The sequence below is a fragment of the Notothenia rossii genome (assembly GCF_949606895.1).
Source record: "Notothenia rossii genome assembly, chromosome: 10".
NCBI classification, from domain to species: domain Eukaryota; kingdom Metazoa; phylum Chordata; class Actinopteri; order Perciformes; family Nototheniidae; genus Notothenia; species Notothenia rossii.
Window position 1 is genome coordinate 9,549,138 of NC_136908.1, and position 21,883 is coordinate 9,571,020.

The 21,883-nt window shown below is 43.7% G+C and overlaps 2 protein-coding genes across 3 annotated transcripts in view; one reads left to right on the forward strand and one right to left on the reverse strand.

The window, feature by feature from the left end:
- mturn (maturin, neural progenitor differentiation regulator homolog (Xenopus)) lies at window positions 1-14,568 on the reverse strand. Its single transcript, XM_079653005.1, has 3 exons — window positions 13,838-14,568; window positions 9,521-9,643; window positions 1-1,724 (listed from the first exon to the last, which is right to left on the reverse strand). The coding sequence occupies exons 1-3, from the start codon at window positions 13,994-13,996 to the stop codon at window positions 1,617-1,619; spliced, it is 390 nt and encodes a 129-aa protein (XP_079509131.1). The 5' UTR covers window positions 13,997-14,568; the 3' UTR covers window positions 1-1,616.
- Window positions 11,379-21,883, forward strand: part of sh3bp5a (SH3-domain binding protein 5a (BTK-associated)) — a 23,636-nt gene continuing 13,131 nt past the window's right edge. Inside the window, exons 1-4 of one of the 2 annotated variants that reach the window (XM_079653003.1) lie at window positions 11,379-12,787; window positions 16,177-16,546; window positions 17,138-17,200; window positions 20,375-20,503. In XM_079653003.1, the coding sequence (XP_079509129.1) occupies window positions 16,454-16,546; window positions 17,138-17,200; window positions 20,375-20,503 (285 nt within the window). In that variant the 5' untranslated portion in view covers window positions 11,379-12,787; window positions 16,177-16,453. Of the gene's footprint in view, window positions 12,788-15,114; window positions 16,547-17,137; window positions 17,201-20,374; window positions 20,504-21,883 lie in introns of those variants that run through there. The other variant, XM_079653004.1, reaches the window with a different exon arrangement.

The following is a 21,883-nucleotide window of genomic DNA, read 5'->3' on the forward strand; positions in this document are numbered from 1 at the left end:
CTCTGTTCACACGGTTTATTGAACAATTCCACACACATCGGAGGACAAACAAAAGATACACTGCATGGTAACACATTCAAATAAAAAAGGACAACATTTACAAGCCAAAGAAAACAGGCTAAAGATGAATCTCTGAAAACAGTCTTGCATGTGTGCTTGAAAGGCGAGGAAGCGTTGCGCTGGATGTGACATACAACAACACACTGTGAGATAAGAGATAACAGGGCAGGCAGAAGGTGGCAGGCAACAAATATTATCTCCCCCCATGTGATATCATTTAGGGAATTAGGTGTGCACTTTATGCTTAAGAGAAAACCTTGTAAAAGGAGCCGATAAATTCAAAAACAACACACGCCAAAACAAAATTGTGGCTAGATTTGGGAAGTCATTATAACTGTGCTAAGAAAGAAGGGCACAATGTGAACAAGCAGGAAGACTACAGGACATAAGGGTGTCATATGACAATGAGCCTGGGGAAGGGCTTAAGCTGCAGCATGGGCCTTTGTTGTGATGGTCATATGATAGTAACATTGATTAAAAACGTCCTCATTACGTGACTCTTTGAGGTGCACTGCCTTTGAAACATTAAGAAACCTCAAGAAATGATCCATGCTACTGTAAAGCCGCACACTTTGATTTCCACATGGTGTAAAAATGCTTTTTTTACTGTAATCTATGCGACAATTTTAACCATGTATTTAAAACTAGTTTTAGAGCTGCCCCATCTGAATCTACATCACAGCTATACATCCCTAAGTTCACTGAAAAAAAGGAAACTTTGCCTTAAATGTATTATGTCAACACAGTTATGTGAAATCTGTTGACATAACACATTTCATTTAAGTCAACTTTTCAGTTTTCTCAGTGTCGTCTTGTTTGAAGTGTAAAACTTCCCCTCCTTCCTCCTCTCCCCCTCTTTTTATTATTTTCTTTCTCTAAATCTGCGTCACTGCAGTTGCCTCACGTAGCCACAAACTGTCAGTTTTTCGCCCGTTCGTTTTTTCAGCTAGCTCTCGTGTATCCTCTGTGTCAACAGACTGGCAGAGAAAGTAGGTTATCGGTCACATTCATCTCCAAAGTCACGGGGGAAGTGTGTGTATGTGTGTGTGTGTGTGTGTGTGTGTGTGTGTGTGTGTGTGTGTGTGTGTGTGTGTGTGTGTGTGTGTGTGTGTGTGTGTGTGTGTGTGTGTGTGTGTGTGTGTGTGTGTGCGTGTGTGTGTGCGTGTATTGCGGGAACATCTTTCTGTTTTTCTGCATAACAAACCCAGCTGAGGCTGATGTAATATTGCTGTGCTGTGGAACTTTAACTAACCAGATGTTGAATGATTATGATACTTGCATTGCACGTGGCTACTGCTCATGTAGCCCCAGTGTGTGTGTGTGTGTGTGTGTGTGTGTGTGTGTGTGTGTGTGTGTGTTTGGGGGGGGGGGTCAATACAGTGCAACAGAGTGCACTCTTTGGGAAGCAAAGCCACTGACATTCAAGATGCATTTTTAGCAAGTTGGCCGTAAGTGTGTGTGTTTGGATTAGAGTGTAAGTGTTTGGGGCTGATGAGTTGAGGCCCAGAGCTTTGGCGCAGCTCTGCCGCAGCTGCAGGCCTCATCTCGGGGTTTCATCACTGCTGGCTGACCCCCATCTGCTGGTGGTCCGGCCCCGGTTCCCCCTCCATGTCAGCGTGGTAGTGCTCAAAACTGTCGTCCTCTATGTCTGGCAGACCCAGCAGCTACAGTGAAGGAGAAGAAGAGTGGAAGGAGAAAGTTGTGTTAAAGGTTGTAACTTAAAGAGGTAGGTGTGTGTGTGTGTGTGTGTGTGTGTGTGTGTGTGTGTGTGTGTGTGTGTGTGTGTGTGTGTGTGCGTGCGTGTGCGTGTGTGTGTGTCATTTGTATAATAATAAGACAGAGTCTGAGAGTTTGGTCTACCATCAAAAAACAATAGTGATTAAAAATGTGTGAAAACACTGAATGAAGCTATTTCACATTCAAAATCAGTGTTTCTTTGGGCTTTCTGGCTGTAACTTACTGATTGGTCAAATTGATGACAAAGTCCTGTGACTACAATCCTTTATCATGTTGAAATATGTTGTCAAACACATACTAAATCCCCAAAATGTAATTGTATCACAAAATTTGTCTTAAAACTGGATAAAAAGTTGATTGATTATACCTTCCGACAGACACATGCGTATGTGGGATGCCACCATAAACATACGACCAAATTAAAAAGGGGCTTTCTAGATTTGAAAGTTGTTTGTAAAATATGGGAAAATTATAGTACGCAACTTAACAAAACACATAAAATAGGTCTAGTGTGAATGTTAAGTATTGATGTGCAGTGTTGGGTGTGACGCATTACAAAAGTAACAGTTACAGTAATATATCACCTTTTGCTGTAACGAAGTAATGTAACGCAATACTAATGACTTTTGGGTAATATACTACCCATTACAATTCTCAGTAACGCAGTTACAACACATTTTAACCCGAAAAGAAATGGTGTTTTGTTTTTTAAGAATCAACTAACATCGCGAGACATTCCGACACCAGAGAAAAATTGTGCGGGTTGATTAGTAAACCTGGTGTTTCCCCTTCTGTCGGGTGTTCTTTTCCCCATAATGACCGCCTCGTTGCACATTATCCCGCTTATTACACGGCCATACTAAACAAACTACAGAGCCCATTCCGTGTCCTGTTATTGTTTACTTCCTCTCTGCCTTCTTCTGATGATTTATCTGACGTCCAGCGCTCCGTTTTTTAACCTCTTTCCCTGTCTCTTTCTTGATCCTCCTTAGCAACCTTCATTATAGTCCTTGACAGCGGTCCGTAGGCTACTGCATTAACAACGTGTCACATGTTAAGAATTTACAATCAGAATCGAGTATTCAACTAAGCCGTGTAATACAAGTTGTTAGTAGCCTTAGGCCCCGGCCACACGAGGACGAAAACGGTCGTTTGCGATACTGTTTAGGGTCATATAGACCGTTCGGCCACACGAGGACGACCGAATATGACAGTAAACAACTGCGGAAACTATAACGGGTCCCAAGGTGGATAGAACGGCATACACAACGCTCTGGGGGCTCCAACGGCTCCGTGTGTACGCCCTATAATACGATCATTTTCTGATAATGATGAGGCAATAGCCCCGCCTCTCCCCACCTCTGCTGCTCACCCCCGCGTCAAAGTAAACTGCACACTGAATTCAGATTATTTATCTTTTTCTCGATATGGACATAAACGCGAGTGAAGTGACAGGAAGGGGACACGCAGCTCTGCTCACCTGCAGCTCCTCCCGCTGTGATGCAGCGGTGAACGGAGTAAAACACACACTTCAAGTCAGATCATCACCCTTAGCTATTTTAATTACCTCTCAAACTACCTAAACTAGTTATAAATATGTTTATTTTTACTGTCGGCCGGGTCACTCATTACTGGATCAGCTGCTGCTTGAGACAGACACTGACGATGTCATAAGAGAGGGAGGAAAAGGAGAGGCAGGGCCGTGGGAAGTAGGGGAGCTGAGGGTGCTGCAGCACCGCCTGGTGGAGGACAGGGGATCTGCACTTCCACAAGATATAATACAAATATAATACAAAAAAAAAGAATTTTCAGCCTTGATGTAACAACATTCATAATTAAGTAAAGATAACACCCTTTTCACCGCGGTTACATTTTCCATTTGCCCCGTACGGCGCTGTAGTGATGAAAGTGGGGGATGTTGGCTTATCAGGCGCCCGCAGCTCACAGCCAAAGTGAGAGAGATAGAGAGAGGGGGTGCACCGGTACCGGCGGGGATTGTTTTTAGCTTCTGCTGCGTTAACGGATATAAGAAGCCGTTTCTACAATAATGTGGAGGGAGAGTTCTGTCCTGTCAGACTGAGAGGCTCAGTGAGGTAAAGTTATCTCAGTGAGTCTCAAACGTTTTGATCACAATTTATGTAAACAAATATTTCCAAGGTACACCTTATAATTATTAGGATAAATAAAAACAGGCTTGAAATCATTCCAATTTATACAATAGGACAGTAAACCAAAAATATTGTTTAAAACTGGAGAGATTTAAAAATATGCATACATAAATAAATGTTAACTGGTAAAATAAGATATGAATGAACAACACAAATAAAATAAGTTACATTTATTTGTTATTGGCTATGGTAGGTTATTGGAAATGTTCACATACTTATTTGATTAATAAAATGCAAACCGATCTTTTTCATATGTGTGTTTTATAGTTGTACCCCCTAGATCAGTCTCTAGTAATTGGGCGCTCAAAGTGCACCAGATTGAAGCATTTTACTTTAAAATGTTTAAAAAGTCTTCCCGGGGGGGCACCCCCGGACCCACCTAGAGGATGTGAAGTCCACCCCCCAATTAAAAGATGTTATAATACTAAATACATTTGAAGCCTTTTTATATATAAGCTGTCCACCATGTCAATATGTTTCTCTTTTGGTAGTGTATTGGTCTTTTGTAGAGGTTTTTCATTGCCAACTAAAATCTTGCCTATAGGGCAGCACATTGGTCAGAACCAGCCCTGGTGTCATGCCCACAGCACCCCCCATTTGAAACATGTTCCCACGGCTATGAAGAGAGGCTCCATGTATTATATTATTATATTATATAGAGTTGTTATTCATTTGTTTTAAAGCTAAATAAATAACAAAGAAGACCTTTGACCGGCACTTTTATAATTTTGTCCAGAAGATTTAAACTTTAATACACGTTGACTGGCGAAAAACTCTGCCCGGTTCCCTCGGCCCCCACCGCGGAGAATAAACAGAAGGGCAACCATGACAACCATGCTTCTTCGCTGCTTTTGTGGAGGAAGTTACAGCGCCACGTACAGGCTCGACCTATGTACTGCAGCTTCTCCAGCGGTTGGCGCTAAACAGAGCTGTCTCGTGTGGACAGACACTATCCGGTGAACATTAGCCGCGTTCACACCGGAGTACTTTTCCCACTTTAGTTCCAATGTAGTTCCGAAACGTCGTGTTCACACCAAAAAGAGCCGGAACTAAAATTAGTTCATGAGAACCTTTTTACCCCCTTTTCCGTCCCTGCTAGAGAGCAGGAACTCTCATGCGGCTCTCTTGTGAGAAAAGAGCTATATTTCTGATTGGCTGGGCGGATTGCAAACCACCATCCATCCATCCATCTTCTCCCGCTTATCCGTGGTCGGGTCGCGGAGGTAGCAGTTCCAGCAGAGAGCCCCAAACTTTCTTTTCCCTGGCCACATCAACCAGCTCTGACTGGGGGATCCCAAGGCGCTCCCAGGCCAGAGAAGAGATATAATCCCTCCATCTGGTTCTAGGTCTACCCCTTGGTCTCTTCCCAGCTGGACGTGCCTGGAACACCTCCCTAGGGAGGCGCCCAGGTGGCATCCTAACTAGGTGCCCGAACCACCTCAACTGGCTCCTTTCGACGCGAAGGAGGAGCGGTTCAACTCCGAGTCCCTCCCGGATGACCGAACTTCTCACCTTATCCCTAAGGGAGACACCAGCCACCCTGCGGAGAAAACCCATCTCGGCCGCTTGTACCCGCGATCTCGTTCTTTCGGTCATGACCCATCCTTCATGACCATAGGTGAGGGTAGGAACGAAAATGGCCCGGTAGACAGAGAGCTTTGCCTTTTGGCTCAGCTCCCTTTTCGTCACAACGGTGCGGTAAAGAGACTGCAGTACCGCTCCCGCTGCTCCGATTCTCCGACCCATCTCACGCTCCATTGTTCCCTCACTCGAGAACAAGACCCCGAGATACTTGAACTCCTTCACTTGGGGTAAGGACTCATTCCCTACTTGGAGTGGACAGTCCATCGGTTTCCTGCTGAGAACCATGGCCTCAGATTTGGAGGTGCTGATCCTCATCCCAGCCGCTTCACACTCGGTTGCGAACCGATCCAGTGAGTGCTGAAGGTCGCAGACCGATGAAGCCATCAGAACCACATCATCTGCAAAAAGCAGTGGTGCAATCCTTAGTCCACCGAACTGCAGACCCCCTCCCCCACGACTACGCCTCGAAATCCGATCCATGTATATTACAAACAGGATTGGTGACAAAGCGCAGCCCTGGCGGAGGCCAACCCTCACCTGAAATGGGTCCGACTTACTGCCGAGGACCCGGACACAGCTCTCGCTTTGGGAGTACAGAGATTGGATGGCCCTGAGTAGAGACCCCCTCACCCCATACTCCCGCAGCACCTCCCACAGTGACTCCCTTGGAACCCGGTCATATGCCTTCTCCAAGTCTACAAAACACATGTAGACTGGATAAGCATACTCCCAGGCACCCTCCAGGATCCTTGCGAGAGTAAAAAGCTGATCCGTCGTTCCACGACCAGGACGGAATCCGCATTGTTCCTCCTCAATCTGAGGTTCGACAATCGGCCTGACCCTCCTTTCGAGTACCTTAGAGTAAACTTTCCCGGGGAGGCTGAGTAGTGTGATGCCTCGGTAATTGGCACACACCCTCTGATCCCCCTTTTTGAAAAGGGGAACCACCACTCCGGTCTGCCACTCCTTCGGTACTGTTTCCGACTTCCACGCAACGTTGATGAGACGTGTCAACCATGACAGTCCCTCAACACCCAGAGCCTTCAGCATTTCTGGGCGGATCTCATCCACCCCCGGGGCTTTGCCACTGTGAAGTTGTTTGACGACCTCAGTGACCTCCCCCCGGGAGATTGGTGTCGATCCCCCTTCATACTCCAGCTCTGCCTCTAACATAGAGGGCGGAGTTGTCGGGTTCAGGAGTTCCTCAAAGTGCTCCTTCCAACGCCCTAACACTCCATCAGTTGAGGTCAACAACGTCCCATCCTTACTGTACACAGCTTGGATGGTTCCCTGCTTCCCCCTCCTGAGGTGTCGGACAGTTTTCCAGAACAACTTTGGTGCCGCCCGAAAGTCTTTTTCCATGTCTTCTCCGAACTTCTCCCACACCCGCTGCTTTGCCTCGGCCACGGCTGAGGCTGCTGCCCTTCGGGCCTGTCGGTACCTTGCAACTGCCTCGGGAGTCCCCCGGGATAACAAATCCCTGAAGGCCTCCTTCTTCAGTCGGACGGCTTCCCTGACCACCGGTGTCCACCAGGAGGTTCGAGGGTTACCGCCCCTTGAGGCACCTAGGACCTTGAGACCACAGCTCCCCGCCGCGGCTTCGGCAATAGAGGCTTTGAACACCGACCACTCTGGTTCAATGTCCCCAACCTCCACAGGAATGCCCGAAAAGCTCCGCCGGAGGTGTGAGTTGAAGGCCTCCTGAACTTGGGCCTCCTCCAGACGTTCCCAGTTCACCCGAACTACACGTTTGGGCTTACCAGGTCTATCCAAAGGCTTCCCCCGCCACTCGACCCAACTCACCACCAGATGGTGATCAGTTGACAACTCCGCCCCTCTCTTTACCCGAGTGTCCAAAACATACGGCCTCAGGTCCGATGATACGATAACCAAATCGATCATGGACCTTCTGCCTAGGGTGCTCTGGTACCACGTACACTTATGAGCATCCTTATGTTCGAACATGGTGTTTGTTATGGCCAATCCATGACTAGCACAGAAGTCCAGTAACAAACCACCACTCCGGTTCAGATCAGGGGGGCCGTTCCTCCCAATCACTCCCCTCCAAGTGTCTCCATCATTGCCCACATGTGCGTTGAAGTCTCCCAGCAAGATTAAAGAGTCCCCTTCAGGAGCCCCATACAGGACTCTTTCCAGGGTCTCCAAGAAGGCCGTATACTCTGAACTGCTGTTGGGTGCATAAGCACACACAACAGTCAGAGTTTTCCCCCCCATAACCCGCAGGCGTAGGGAGGCAACCCTCTCGTCCACTGGGGTAGACTCCAACAACGAAGCACCCAACCGGGGACTTGTGAGTATCCCCACACCCGCCCGGCGCCTCACACCTTGAGCAACTCCGGAGAAGAATAGAGTCCAACCCCTATCCAGAAGTAAGGTTCCAGAGCCGACGCTGTGCGTAGAGGTGAGCCCAACCAGATCCAACTGGTAACGCTCCACCTCCCGCACAAGCTCCGACTCCTTCCCCCCCAGAGAGGTGACGTTCCACGTCCCCAAAGCCAGCTTCTGTCGCCCGGGTCTGGTCCGTCGAGACCCTCTGCCTTCACTGCCACCCTTCTGGCAGCGCACCCGACCCCATTGCTGTTTCCCGTAGGTGGTGGGCCCGCGGGACGGAGAAGCGGAGGTGTTGCCCACGTTGCCTTTTCGGGCTGTGCCCGGCCGGGCTCCGTGGCAAGCCCGGCCACCAGACGCTCGCCGACGAGTCCTCCTTCTGGGCCTGGCTCCAAAAGGGGACCCCGGGCTTCCTCCGGGCCGGGTATCCTCACTTCGTGTGTCGTCTTTCATGAGGTCTTTTGAACCAATCTTAGTCTGGCCCCTTGCCTGAGACCAATTTGCCATGGGAGACCCTACCAGGAACACAAGGTTCCAGACAACACAGCCCCCAGGTTCATCAGGGCACACAAACCTCTCTACCACGGTAAGGTGCTGGTTCTTCAGAGAGGGGATTGCAAACCACGCCCAGTAAAACTCAAAAAAAGTGTTGTGAAGCCACCATTTTATTATCCTCGCATTAGCATTATTAGCATTAGCATTAGCATTAGCCCAGTGCAGAAACGCAGACAGACTAACTTATATGGCAACACAAAATAAAACATGGGAGCGGTGGAGATGAAGAGGAGATGCTGGGAGTCCCAGCAGCTTCTATACATACTAAATCCCAAAAATGTAATTGTGAAGTTGTTTGCGGCCTGCCAGTAAACCCAAAGCAGAAGAAGAAGAACTGACGTCAGCGGCTTCATTTGCCTAATCCACCGCCAGGGACTTATTCCGGTCTGAACGCGATCTGTACTTAGTTCATCAGAACTAAAGAGTTCTGATGAACTAAGTTCTCATGAACCTTTGTGGGAAAAGTACTGTGGTGTGAAAGCGCCTATTGCGTGTGGAGGGAAGCTTTTTTGCGTTTGCGTTAATCCTATGCGTTTAGCCGTATGCGTCCTCGTGTGGCCGGGGCCTTAATGGCCTACACATTTGTTATGCTATACCACATTGCCCTTCACTGGATGTATAATGAGCTGCACTAAACTAAATTGTAGCATTTAAAATACCTAGCCATTCTTTTGAGGTTATTTTGGTAAAGTAACTCAAAAGTAATATAAAAGTAGTGTAGCTCATTACATTACAGAGACAGTCATATTGTAATGTAAGTTATTACTTAAAAAAGACAGTAATAAGTAATATGTACTATATGTAACTTGCCCAACACTGTTGATGTGTATGAAACTGTAATAGTGTTACCCTTAAATGTCAAGACGAGAGTTCACCAAATAATGGAAGGAAACAATAAAAGGTCCGAGGTGTGGGTGGGGTTGTACATGTTTTGTCTGCAGCAGAGAGAACAGAATGTATCAGGGCTCTAACAGACACAGCGAACAGAGGTCAGCGTGTGTTGTTGCAGCATGTTAAAGACAGAAAACAGTGACTCCCAACAGCGTCACTCGTTCTTGTTTTCTTACAGGCCTGAAGGACGTGAAGACTTTCTCCAGCACCTCCAGCAGAGTCTTCTTCCCGCAGGAGGAGATGTAGTCCTGGGCCAACTGTAGGAAGGGAAGGCAGTCCTCACTCTCACTCCACACGTGCTGCAGACAAAAGATGAGAACATATTATTATGCTTTTTGGGGGTTTTCCCTTCCCTGCAGTGTGTTATAAAGGTTGTTGTGCATGAAAATGGTCTCCCTATTCTGGATTGGACTCCTTTGTTTACTTCTTTAACATAATGACATCCATAGTAACACTTGCACTTATTGGCTAGCAGTCCAACACATTGTACGTGATAGAGATGTCCCGCTCCATAGCCTAAGCGGTTGACCAATCTCAACAGAGCCAGCCAGCTAACCAATCAGAGCAGACTCAGCTCTGGTTTCAGACAGAGGGTGAAAAGAGCTGCTGCAATACAGAAAGTATGAGAAAAATAAAGAGCTTTTTGAACATTAAAGCATGGAGACATGTTACAGTATAGAGGCACAAAATACAAATATAAGCATCATAATATGTCCTCTTTAATGCAAGTGTGCTTCATGATTAAACTATAATAAGGGTAAACCAATATGAGCAAACATTACATGTATTTGGGTAAAAGAAAGAAGAGTATCTTAAAGCCTAAATATCTCGAGGTAAGACTGTTTCCCTTCATGTAATAACATTAGTGAATTAACTAACAATCTGCACTGTCATATTGTTACACTATATACAACAGTCCAGCTGTATAGTGACGTACAACGTTCAGGATTTCACCAGTAAATATGTAAAGCTGGGTCAAGGAAAGTGCAGCACAGCTAAGAAACTAGAACAAAGCAACTAAACAACATATAGAGGAAGATGTGTTTTTCAAGGACATACAGTAGACAGGAAAGAGCAGGGACGTGCAGAGACATTTGGAGGGGCATTTTTTTTTTTTTTGGAAGACATTTTGAACATTTTTACTTTTTTTTAATTTAAAAGAAACCAAACGATTATTACTTCAACTAAATTGAACAGTAATTCACATCTCATAACAAAATAAGCTAAGGCGACTGCATTCGGTGATTTGATTTTAAAAAGGAAAACCAGGGACATTTTTTGTTTTGCGGTTCATATCTCAAAAAATATCTAATGTTAGTAACTATTAAAGACAAAATGGGGACAATTCCGTTCTAATGTAGTTTGACCAGACCATTGTAACTGGTGTGCAGTCCAGACATACTGATAAAATAGGGCTTCTACCTAATTACCTTAAATAAACTCACTCATTAATGAACCCAGTTCAATACGCATTATTCTTATTCTTATCATTCTTTATGAGCGCAGTAACGGCAAGGTATCTAATTACTTATTTATTTAGCATTCCATAACTTAGTAACAGAGATGGTCAAACTAAAGTGGTAGGGACATGGCAGAAATCCTACAATGAAGCGGGACAGTGAACTGTTCACCCGTGAGAGGGCGATCAAGAAAAGAGGGCGAGCGGCCCCGTTGAGGGAGTTTACAGATGAAAAGACAGAAAGACAGAAGCACAATAACGACAAGTAGGCTATATTTAGGTGTTTTTTTTGTAAATAACCGACGGTATCAAGAGGAAGACGCTACAATACTAATTGTGGGCTTATCATGTTGATTCGGCCACAACAGAAAAAAGAAAAACAAACTCTCGCTCTCTCCAGAGGGGCAGGTCAGCCAAAAAAGCCAAACGGGCCGTTGCCGGGGCAACATTAGCCCGTACCTGTGCACGTCCCTGGGAAAGACTATAACAAAACATTCAGGTTTTTTTTTTACACTCAGATACTCAAAGTCCTGGCTGCTGACTAACAATAACATGCATGGCAAGTAGTTCCCTGTCACAATAATCAAGTTATGTTTTGTCATTGATTTGTAATTTATTTACGCTATCAACTTATTGTATCATTTAGAAACATGTGCTGTTTAGTTTTTATCTTTTTGACTTATCTTTTGTGAAAAGGACATGACCTCAATAATGTTCACTTTATCATCTCATTGTACAATGTATTGATGTGATGTGATGATAACCCCTTTAAATTGGCCAAACGTAAAAATCAAAATGCCTTAATGTGTTAAAATATGTTAATTTATGCATAATTTACTTAAAATCCCATTAAAACCCGTAATTTCATGAATATTAGTGGGTAAATGAATGGAATTTTAAACTAAAATGAATAATTTAGTTTTAATAACATGAAGGGACCAACCTTCATGGTATAGTTTTAGGAGTCATGTGAGAGTCATGTGGACCAGGCAGGGGAAATTGCTTTCCCAGTGTTGCAAACAGGCCACAGATTGAGCCCTGTCCCTGCTCAGGGATGTTAGTTCCAGTTCCAAACCCAATCTCTCTGCAGATCTTACAACCGTTCTTGTTTTTCAGATGCTAAACACTGAATCACCTGACCATGACTGAAACTACAAAGCCCTGAGGGAAATCAAAAAGCTGGAAAACAGTGATGATGTGCAGCTGCTATAATGGTGGGACTGATCTCACAGCGCCCTCCAGTGAGAGGACGGTAGAGGGTTTGGAGGGGAAATCAACATACATTGAGTACTGTGTGTGCGTGCGTGTGCGTGCGTGTGCGTGCGTGAGTGCGTGTGTGAATGTTTGTGTGTGTGAGTGTGTGTAACATCCTGCTGATCACAGTAATGATCCAGAGAGAGTAACTGAATCTTAACAGTCCTGCAGAGAGACAGAAAGTTATTTATTCACGCCGATTTGAGAGTGCATAGCAGACAGAGAACTGTGATAGTGTGTGTGTGTGTGTGTGTGTGTGTGTGTGTGTGTGTGTGTGTGTGTGTGTGTGTGTTTCCATTAGTGTCAGGGCTGCAGCATTTAACATGCATTAAACAGAAATAAATGGAGGGTCGTCTGGGATAGAGTGAAATGAAAGGACGGAAAATAGAAAATGAAGTTGAGACAACCACATAATGTATTTATTTATAAATTGGTGTGTGTGTGGGTGTGTGTGTGTGTGTGTGTGTGTGTGTGTGTGTGTGTGTGTGTGTGTGTGTGTGTGTGTGTGTGTGTGTGTGTGTGTGTGTGTGTGTGTGTGTGTCTAATGATATCCACATTAGGATGGTTTGATTACACAACAGCTGGATTTACACTCATCTATGTTTCTCCAGCAGCAGCCGTGGGAAGCCCCTTCTGTCTTCAGGACACACCGTCTCTGTGACATAATGTGTTATTGAGTGAACAGACTCGCTCCTGGGTCATCTTCATCTGCTCTTCAACCTTACGCCCTGTGAGCCCATGTCACTTTGCAGGAGGAGGGGTAGCAGGGCGGGTCCGGCCTCGGGGGCTTTAGGGCTCACTGCCGCATGCTGGTCTAGAGTGTATGGCTCGATATACAATATATAGTGCCAAGAAGTACTACTACTGAAGACACTGAGCTCATATCGTTCAAACTGTGTCTGGATTTATGAGGGTTGTATACATTTAAGGTGCTTAAGTCTGTCCCTGGTATTACTTTGGCCTATGCATGTGGCTGTTTTGGCAAAAAAAACTATGTGTTTGGCTATTACTATTATATTCCAGTGTAGGGAATTTAGAGAGACATATTTCAGACCGTCATGTTAGAAGATTATACAGCTGAACAGCATCAAATATCTACATTTGGTTGTTTACTTTATTTCTTCTTTGGCGACATTTATAATGGTTTTACTGGAATAATTTGGATCAGAGCAGAAGACTGGCAATAGTTCCTTCAAAATAATGATGTGAAAATGCATCCCTTGTTAATAATTAACTTTATGTGTACAGAGCATCGACCTTTAATTACATATTTAGTGGGACAACTATGGAGACACACTAGTTTAATATTAGTTTGAGTTGTTTGACAGCAAGCATTGGCCTCCACTCAAAAATGCATGTAATTTAAATTAAATGTTTAGAGAAAAGCAGAATAAGCTACCTACATATCCCCTCAAATATATATTTCTCCATTAGAATTTGACAGGCCCTGTTTGTGCTCAAAATGCAACTTGGTAGTCTGCAGGGCTTTTATTTTGAAAGTGACAGGCCTGGTGTTTTCTCTAACCTGGCTAGCATGACGGTGCTGTGGTTCAGAGGGTTATCGCAGTTGATTATAATGGAGGAAAAAACACCATCGACAGAGGGGTGGGTGTGCCTCCAAATTTAAATGACATCATCGCCCAAACCCCCCCCCCCTTCCCTTCCTCTGCTCTCCCATGTCCATCAACAAAACCGAGACAACCCCACCTCCAACCCACCCTCGACACACCTACAATAAAGCACACACACACCACAGAGTGAGGGCCCTGCAGACACTTACGAAACTGTCGTTGCCTCCGGGACACAGTACGTAGAAGGAGACGCCGGGCTCTGCGTAAAAGTCCAGCCGCCTCTCGTCGTCCTCCTCGGCGAATATGAGGTCGAAAGGGTTACCGGAGCACCACTTCTCCGCCGCCTCCACCAGATGCTTGAACTCCATCCTCTGTTATCCGGTTCTGCGGTGGTGGTGTCCCTTGATCTCGATCTTTCACGACGATGATGCTCAAGACAAAAATAACAGCTGATCGGAGAGCAGCATCAGCAGCAGCCTGCACTACCTACCGCATCGCCTCTTTACGCACTGTCTGCATGGCCCGGGTGTGAAGATAATAATAACACTGATGGTGCAATTTATAGCCTACCGAGTTCTGGTGCACATCCGATCTCACTGCCCCATTCCTCTCTTCATCTCCCCACGTTATGAAGTCAGCCCGTCGGTCGCATACATGCATACGCAGGAGGACGCTGGAAAAAACGCGATGACGAACAGTGGAGCCGGGCAGCCGTCCATAAGCGAGGCGAGGCTGCCAAAACTCACTGTTACTGAGTTACTGTGTCACCTAACCTGCTGCTGAGCTGACTGCATAACGGAGGAATCCTATTGGCAGTTTGACATTATGCATTATAGAAGCATTATAAAAGCGTATATAGAGCTATGTACAGAGCTATGTGATATGCAGAAACAAACATATAATGTACAAGGCACAAAAGGATCAGTTCACTAATATCACAAATATCTAAATAGATTTCAAATTATAGCTACAAAGTCAAATCCTTATTGGCTTCATAGCTTTTGATATGCCCACACTTTGAACTCCAGTTGCTTGGTGATATTTTTTGCCATTTTCATTAAAAAATCAATAAAATGTTCCCAAGATCCACTCTGAAAATTGTCTTTTTTAATAGCTCTCAGATTAAAAAAAGAATAATTGGAACGCTACCATGTCAGCGATGAACTGTCCAGCTGAGACAAACCAAAGGAATATATCAATAAAATACTACTAATAATAAATGTAATATGTGAATGTATTATTTTAAGATAAGATCAGATACTTAAAAAAAAAAAAAAACGTACTTATCACCAAAGCAGTAATAGCCATAAGAGTGAAACTCAGATAAGAGTTCACACCCCACACATGAATACCTCAAATAAAAATAAAATAACATTTTAATATAAGTATAAAATACATTTCAAAATTAAAATGAGTTAGTTTAAAAAAATATATATATATATATATATATATATATATATATATATATATATATATATAAATCTATTACCATGTCTTACCCGACTTCACATAACTCCTTTAATGATCTTGAGTCAACACAACAGGGAGCTAAATAAACACAGCAGTGTTTACAGGAATGAAGCCCCCCATCAGCTCCTGCCTGCTCCTCTCCACCAGAGGGCGCGAGAAACCAACTCACAACTCCAGGCTGGAGCAAGAAAGCTCGTGATATTTACCTTCAATAGGACCTTTAAATGTGAGCGTCTGTCCTGTCAAAAATAAAAGTCTAATTTAGGGAAAAGTTGGGTCGTCAAAAGAGCTGGAGTAGATACATATTACAGCTAAAGAACATTATCTAAATGGCAAGTATTTTAGTACAACAACAAACAATATTAAATTCTAAAAATGCCGATTGCAAATTATGATTAAAGTATTAAACCCTGCATATTGATTGTTAAATACAGGAATCAACATGACGGCATGTGGCTATTTCTTTTATTGTAATGATCAAATAGATTCATTGTTATGTCCTTTAACAACTGGTTGAAACAATAAACAGGCATGGACTTTGTGTCAGTTTGGTGTTGATGCTAATTCCGTGCTGTTGAATCCAAATTTAGAAAAAGGCCCTGTGTGGCCAACATTATGCAATTAGGTCTCGTTAATGGAAGGTTCATCTCCTGAATTGACATGAAACAGGCCTAAAAGTAGGAAAATCCCCAAAACGTATTGACACCATTGACACTGTATACCTTCAATCCATTGTTTCTTTGTTTAAAAAAAATCTAAGAAGTATTTATTTTGTTATTTAGCTGAACATATACATGCTTAAAGCAGCCATTTGGGGTATTTCATTAGTTTAGCCTGCAGGGTCTGGGATCGAACCACCAACCCTCTGATTGGTATATCAGCGCATTAACAACCAGGATGCTTGTTTGATAAGGTTTTTAAACAGATTTTGATATATTATCATGTCATAGCCTGCCCAATTTCTGACGTGCAAGTCTGCTGCCAACCCAAACATGCTTTTATTTTGAAAGTCCATACCAGAAGTAGTGTCATTCATCATTTCAGTGAATTTACTTCAGGTTTACTTTCGTTTCCACAGTGCCGCCTCTCCCTGAGGTTGTGCTCCTCCACAGTCGGTTCTCCCAGCGGTCAGACGCGCTCCTCTGCGCACACACTGCGGACACACTGCGGACTCTCGCCCCCCTTTAACTGAACCTGAACAAAGCCTGCACCATGCACTGCGCTCAGTTTAAAGGTTAGAGAGGGAGGATCACCGCTGGACGACCCTGCTGTCCAGCACCCCGGGGGTCGCGCTTTGTTCGCAGTGAAGACCCACATTTTCTATCGCCCAAAATAAATCTCCAGAAACCCTGAAAATGGATCCTTTACAAAATGGGAATAACTGTGAGCAGGAGGAGGATGAGGAATCGCAATGTCCCGAGGAGGAAGAAGTAGATCCAAGAATCCAGGTGAGGTTAGAAAATAAGTAAATGGGATCCAGATGTTGCCTCCAGTGAAAGTGACATGGAGATACAAATGAGAAGCCCGGTGAAAACTAGTCAAGTTGTGTTAAATATTGTTAAAAGATGTTAGCCTTATTTAGTAAAATTATTAAATACTTTAAAAAGTTAAATAGTTCTACTTTATTGCAATATAAGCTTAAAAGCATTGCACTTAAAAATAACTCTTAACTAATGCAATGTTCTGTTCAGTCATGCCATAAAATCTTCAATAGATTAAATTAAGAGCACACACACACACACACACACACACACACACACACACACACACACACACACACACACACACACACACACACACACACACACACACACACACACACACACACACACACACACACACACACACACACACACACACACACACACACACACACACACACACACACACACACACACACACACACACACACACACACACACACACACACACACACACACACACACACACAGTTAGTAAACAGAAATCACACAGTAACTTCTACACTCAGGGTCTGTGTTAACCATTCTCTCTTCCTCCCCCCCACCCCCACCCCCCAGGAAGAACTGGAGAAGTTGAACCAGTCCACAGATGACATTAATCGCTGGGAAAGTGAACTTGAGGTAAGACTAAACACCAACACGATTGCCTCCATCATCAGCGACTCTCCCTGCATGGGTAAACACCTTCCAGTCATGGCTTGTCTGCAGAAACACTCATCTCAAGGAGCCATTACGTCTCACTTTCCAATATAAAATCTTACTTGAAATAAGCCTGAAATCCTGACCCTAGCAACGAGGTGACTGCAGGGAAACAGTTTACACTTGCAAACACGGAAATGATCTAAAAGAGGGAACTGCTTCTCTGGGAAAATGTGGAAAAACTGAAGCAGTGACTGTCGATCCTCCTTAATAACACACTGCGCTGCACTGTACTGTATGAACTGTAAGCAGTGGGGGAGGAAGTACTCAGATCTTGTACTTAATTAAGTAAAAGTAGCAACACTCAATTGTAATAATTCTCTGTTATAAGTAAAAGTACTGCCATTAAATAGACTTCAATTACAAAAAGTAAAAGTACTCGTTATTCATAATGGCCCAGAATCAAATAAGTACATTATTGGATTATGATTATTGATTGCATTCATGTTTTTATCACAATATGTACATTTGGAGCTAATTTCAATGACCTCATATGGTTTCTGGATTCCTTCCCCTAAAATGTAATAATATTGTAAATGTTTACTTATTACTTCATTTATACTTTGATTTTACTAATAATCTAAATCTAAAGTCACTAAAGCTGCCAAACTATGTAGGAAAGTACAATATTGGCTGCTAAAAATGTAGTAAACGTAGCATTTGTAAGTTACATATAATTAAAAGACTCAGGTAAAGTACAAGTTCCTCAAATTCCGACTTAAATACTTGAGTAGATGTATTTTATTACTTTCCACCACTGACTATAAATGCTACAAGAGGTGTAACTGTGCTCTAAATGTTAAACAAAATATTTCAATAGCACATTTGGAGTAATCTAAATCCCAAATGCACTCCTAGTTTCCCTGGAGCTCCATCAGCCTTCCTTTACAAACACATTAAAGGGGCTGTAAAATAGGGAACCAGAGAAAGAGAGGTCTTTTGTTTTGTTTTTACAGCGCTCACTGTTTTCCAAACTTTAACTAGGAGGGTTACTGTTCAGCAAAAGTAAAAACATTCCAGAGGCCTGCTTTAGTTTTTCTTTGCCTCAAAGTAGGCCCCTTCTGTTTCTCATTTGACATCACTCATGTCCGTTTGCCATAAACCAAAGCTGGAATAAATGTTACAACAGTCAGAAAATTAGAGAATACAATACAAATCCACAGGTCAATGTTGCCATATTCATGTGTTCTCTTTCTTTTCGGGGGGGGGGGGCATTTTGAAGCATCAGTTGTGTAACTTTTTCTACGTATTTACAAAGCATAATCAGAAAGAAAGAAAGAAGGTGATTGAGGCAGAATAAAAGTGGCGAGTTAAGGAATGTGAAAGTGCTGCTGGCAGAATGTCTTCCTGCAGAGTCTGGAGTTCATTAAGGAGTGTACAGTCGATCCAGAGGATTCAGGACAAGCTGAGGCAATGAGGTTAAATCCATGAGGTTACCGAATCTGCCAACAAAATGATAAACCTCTCATGCCACAGAGAGAACATCTTGTCTGCTAGAGTTAAAGACCGTGTGCCATCACCTACAGAAGCACATACGCCCATGGTGAAAAGGACCCATTATAATCCTCTCGGTGTGTGTGTGCATAGCTTATAAGAGGCACACTTTGGTAGAGGGTAATGTAAACAACTCACAAAAGGGTCATTTGAGAAAGAAAAAAACGGACATGTAGACCAAAAGCACAGTTTCACTAACAAAATATGCTGTAATTCCTATAACGTATTTATGCTAATTGAATACCAGGCAAGTATTAAATAATGGCACCAGAGAGCATTTAAACTTAAACATGACACAGCTTCATGTGAATATGAATATACGTCCCTGCCTGCATGCTGGGTCACCATTTCAACGCAGGAACAGGAAGACAGGAAACGTCAAGATGTCAAGGGAAGTAGGCTTCCTGTAGCGCCCTCTCCTTTTCCCTCTCTTATACTCTTCCGTCTTTTTTACAGGATGCAGGTGCTTGGGCCTTTTAAACTCGCCTGCCTGTAAATTACAACACATGTAGATACAAACTCATGCCCCTTTTCACCAAATCAGCTCTGCTTCTTGAACCAATTCTCTAACCACATATGCAAAAAAAGCCCACATTTTCACCAGCTTTGAGAGGAATCATTGTAATTAAGGATGCATGATCAACATAGGGCGTCACACAAAGGAAGTCAAGGGCGTATCATATTGATAACATGCAAGCTTTTTCTGTTATTAAGATAATAGTTTTTATCCTTAAACAAACATGGACCAAATATCCAATTCAACAATGTTGTCTTTTAAATTATCTTCTACTTGTTTTCTTTTTAGTTTTTCTGTTAAGCAGATCGTAACTTAGTTTAGAAAGTCGTGTAAAATAAATGTATAATTATTATTTTGTATGTTATTCATTATGTGCAAGACTCATTCCTCTCTTTCCAAACAGTTGAATATTAAAACCCTACTGCGATTTGCATTTCAGGTCGACGCACACCTGCATTTTCTATCGGTTCTAGCTGGAAACCAACAAAATGGGGTTTAAACTTATTTATTTCTGGTCAAAATGCTCTAAACTGTTAAAAGATTAGGCAAGCAAACCAGACTGAAGCCTGTTCCATGATGGTGGAAAAAGGGGTATCAGTAACTTTGCTGTATGTGATGACAGACTTCAGCTATGAATAACAAGTCACGGTGCCCCCTTTGGGCTTAATGCCAACAAAAGCAGACACACACATACACAGATGTTGCGCAATATTAATGTTCACAAACAACTTTATTGTGATCTCACTCACAAAGAATGTATACGGTTTGCTCAACAACACCCAGTAGTAAAAACTGAGATACAGCTGTTAGTACTGCACATGCTTGTACTGGGTGTATTTGGGTGATGGTTTAGTGATGACTTGAATTAGGAGAGCCGCTTTGAAGCCACCGAGCCAAACTGATCAGTGTGAGCAGGACAATCTGTACTGTGGCCGTAATGTGGCTTAAGCTTAAAAAACCCAGTAAATACACACAGATGTACTGAATTAATGACATAAGCTAATTTCACGGTTTTCAACTTCCTACACAACAGCTTTGAAAAGAGCTATTATGACTTATTGTATCATATCTGTATCTGTGTGAAGGACTACAGACAGAGGTTTCGAGCCGTGCTGGTGGAAGCTACAGTGAAGCTGGACGAGAAGGTGAAGAAGATCGGACGAGCCGTGGACGACTCCAAACCCTACTGGGATGCCCGCAAAGTAGCAAGACAGGTAAACACACAGACACACATACACGTTCGCAGGAGAGAGCTGGAGTCACTGGGGTCGGCAGACAGTGAGTGTGAGGGCAGGATTAGTGAGGATTTGTGACGAGAATTTTAAAGAGCTCTGCTTTTATCTAGTTAAAGGGAGCACAGTCACATGATGCCTATTTTTAAACTCAGGCACACCTCTGTATCCTAGCCTAGTGACACACACACCCACACCCCCCCCCCCCCCCCCCACACACACACACACACACACACACACACACACACACACACACACACACACACACACACACACACACACACACACACACACACACACACACACACACACACACACACACACACACACACACACACACACACACACACACACAGTGTGGGGACAGTATTTGTCTGAGTTGCATTGAAACTGCTTGACATGACATATTTTTGCATAATCTTCCTTTGTTCCTTTGCTGCATCTTACAGTCCTTTGTGTTTTCATGCATGCTGCACTGTTGCAGGTACGCGTTAAGTAAGGTGATACCAGTAGCAATATGTGACCCTCTTTGGTGGGTCATGTTCTTCACTTTGGAATTGCTCAAGCCCACTGAGGCTCTGATCTGATTGGGCAGCATCACACATTTAGTGTGCAGCGCACCCCTCTCCTCCTCTAATAAGGAGGAAGCTTATGAGTCATTCATCATCAGGCTGACATAATGTTGAGCTGAGGTGACAAACTGAAATAGACTGTGTGGCTGTGTGTGTGGCTGTGTGTGTATCCTTGCTTATCTCTGTTGCATTATAACAACGAGTTGGTGATTGCTTGAAGGTTTTGAATTTTGATGGGGCCTGCATTTACATGAAGGGATCCAAAGCCTTAAAGCCTTCCCTATCTTTATGAATATGAATGTGTGTGTATGTGTATGTGTATGTGTATGTGTGTGTGTGTGTGTGTGTATATGTGTGTGTGTGTGTGTGTGTGTGTGTGTGTGTGTGTGTGTGTGTGTGTGTGTGTGTGTGTGTGTGTGTGTGTGTGTGTGTGTGTGTGTAAATTGTGTGTCAAATAAACACATTTATTTCGGTCTAGTATGGAGGCAGTTTAAACTTGCAATATGTTATTATGCCTTCCGTATCTTTACAAATATGAGTGTGTGTGTGTGTGTGTGTGTGTGTGTGTGTGTGTGTGTGTGTGTGTGTGTGTGTGTGTGTGTGTGTGTGTGTGACCAGAGGTATTATACAGAAAGCGAAGCCGCAGGAAGCCCCCAGGTTAAACTGGCTTATTGTCTGGTCATGATTTATGGATGAATATTTAATACACGACCTATTTCAAAGGGACTCAGATGCTTACCCCTACTGACCGTGCCCGAATGAATCCCCCCCCCCCACACACACACACACA

Coding starts and splice junctions, on each gene's coding strand:
- mturn (XM_079653005.1), bottom strand. CDS start 13,996: ATGGAGTTCAAGCATCTGGTGGAGGCGGCGGAGAAGTGGTGCTCCGGT. Junction 9,644..13,837: donor CCGGAGGCAACGACAGTTTC/GTAAGTGTCTGC, acceptor TTTTGTCTGCAG/CACGTGTGGAGTGAGAGTGA. Junction 1,725..9,520: donor TCTTCACGTCCTTCAGGCCT/GTAAGAAAACAA, acceptor CCTTCACTGTAG/CTGCTGGGTCTGCCAGACAT.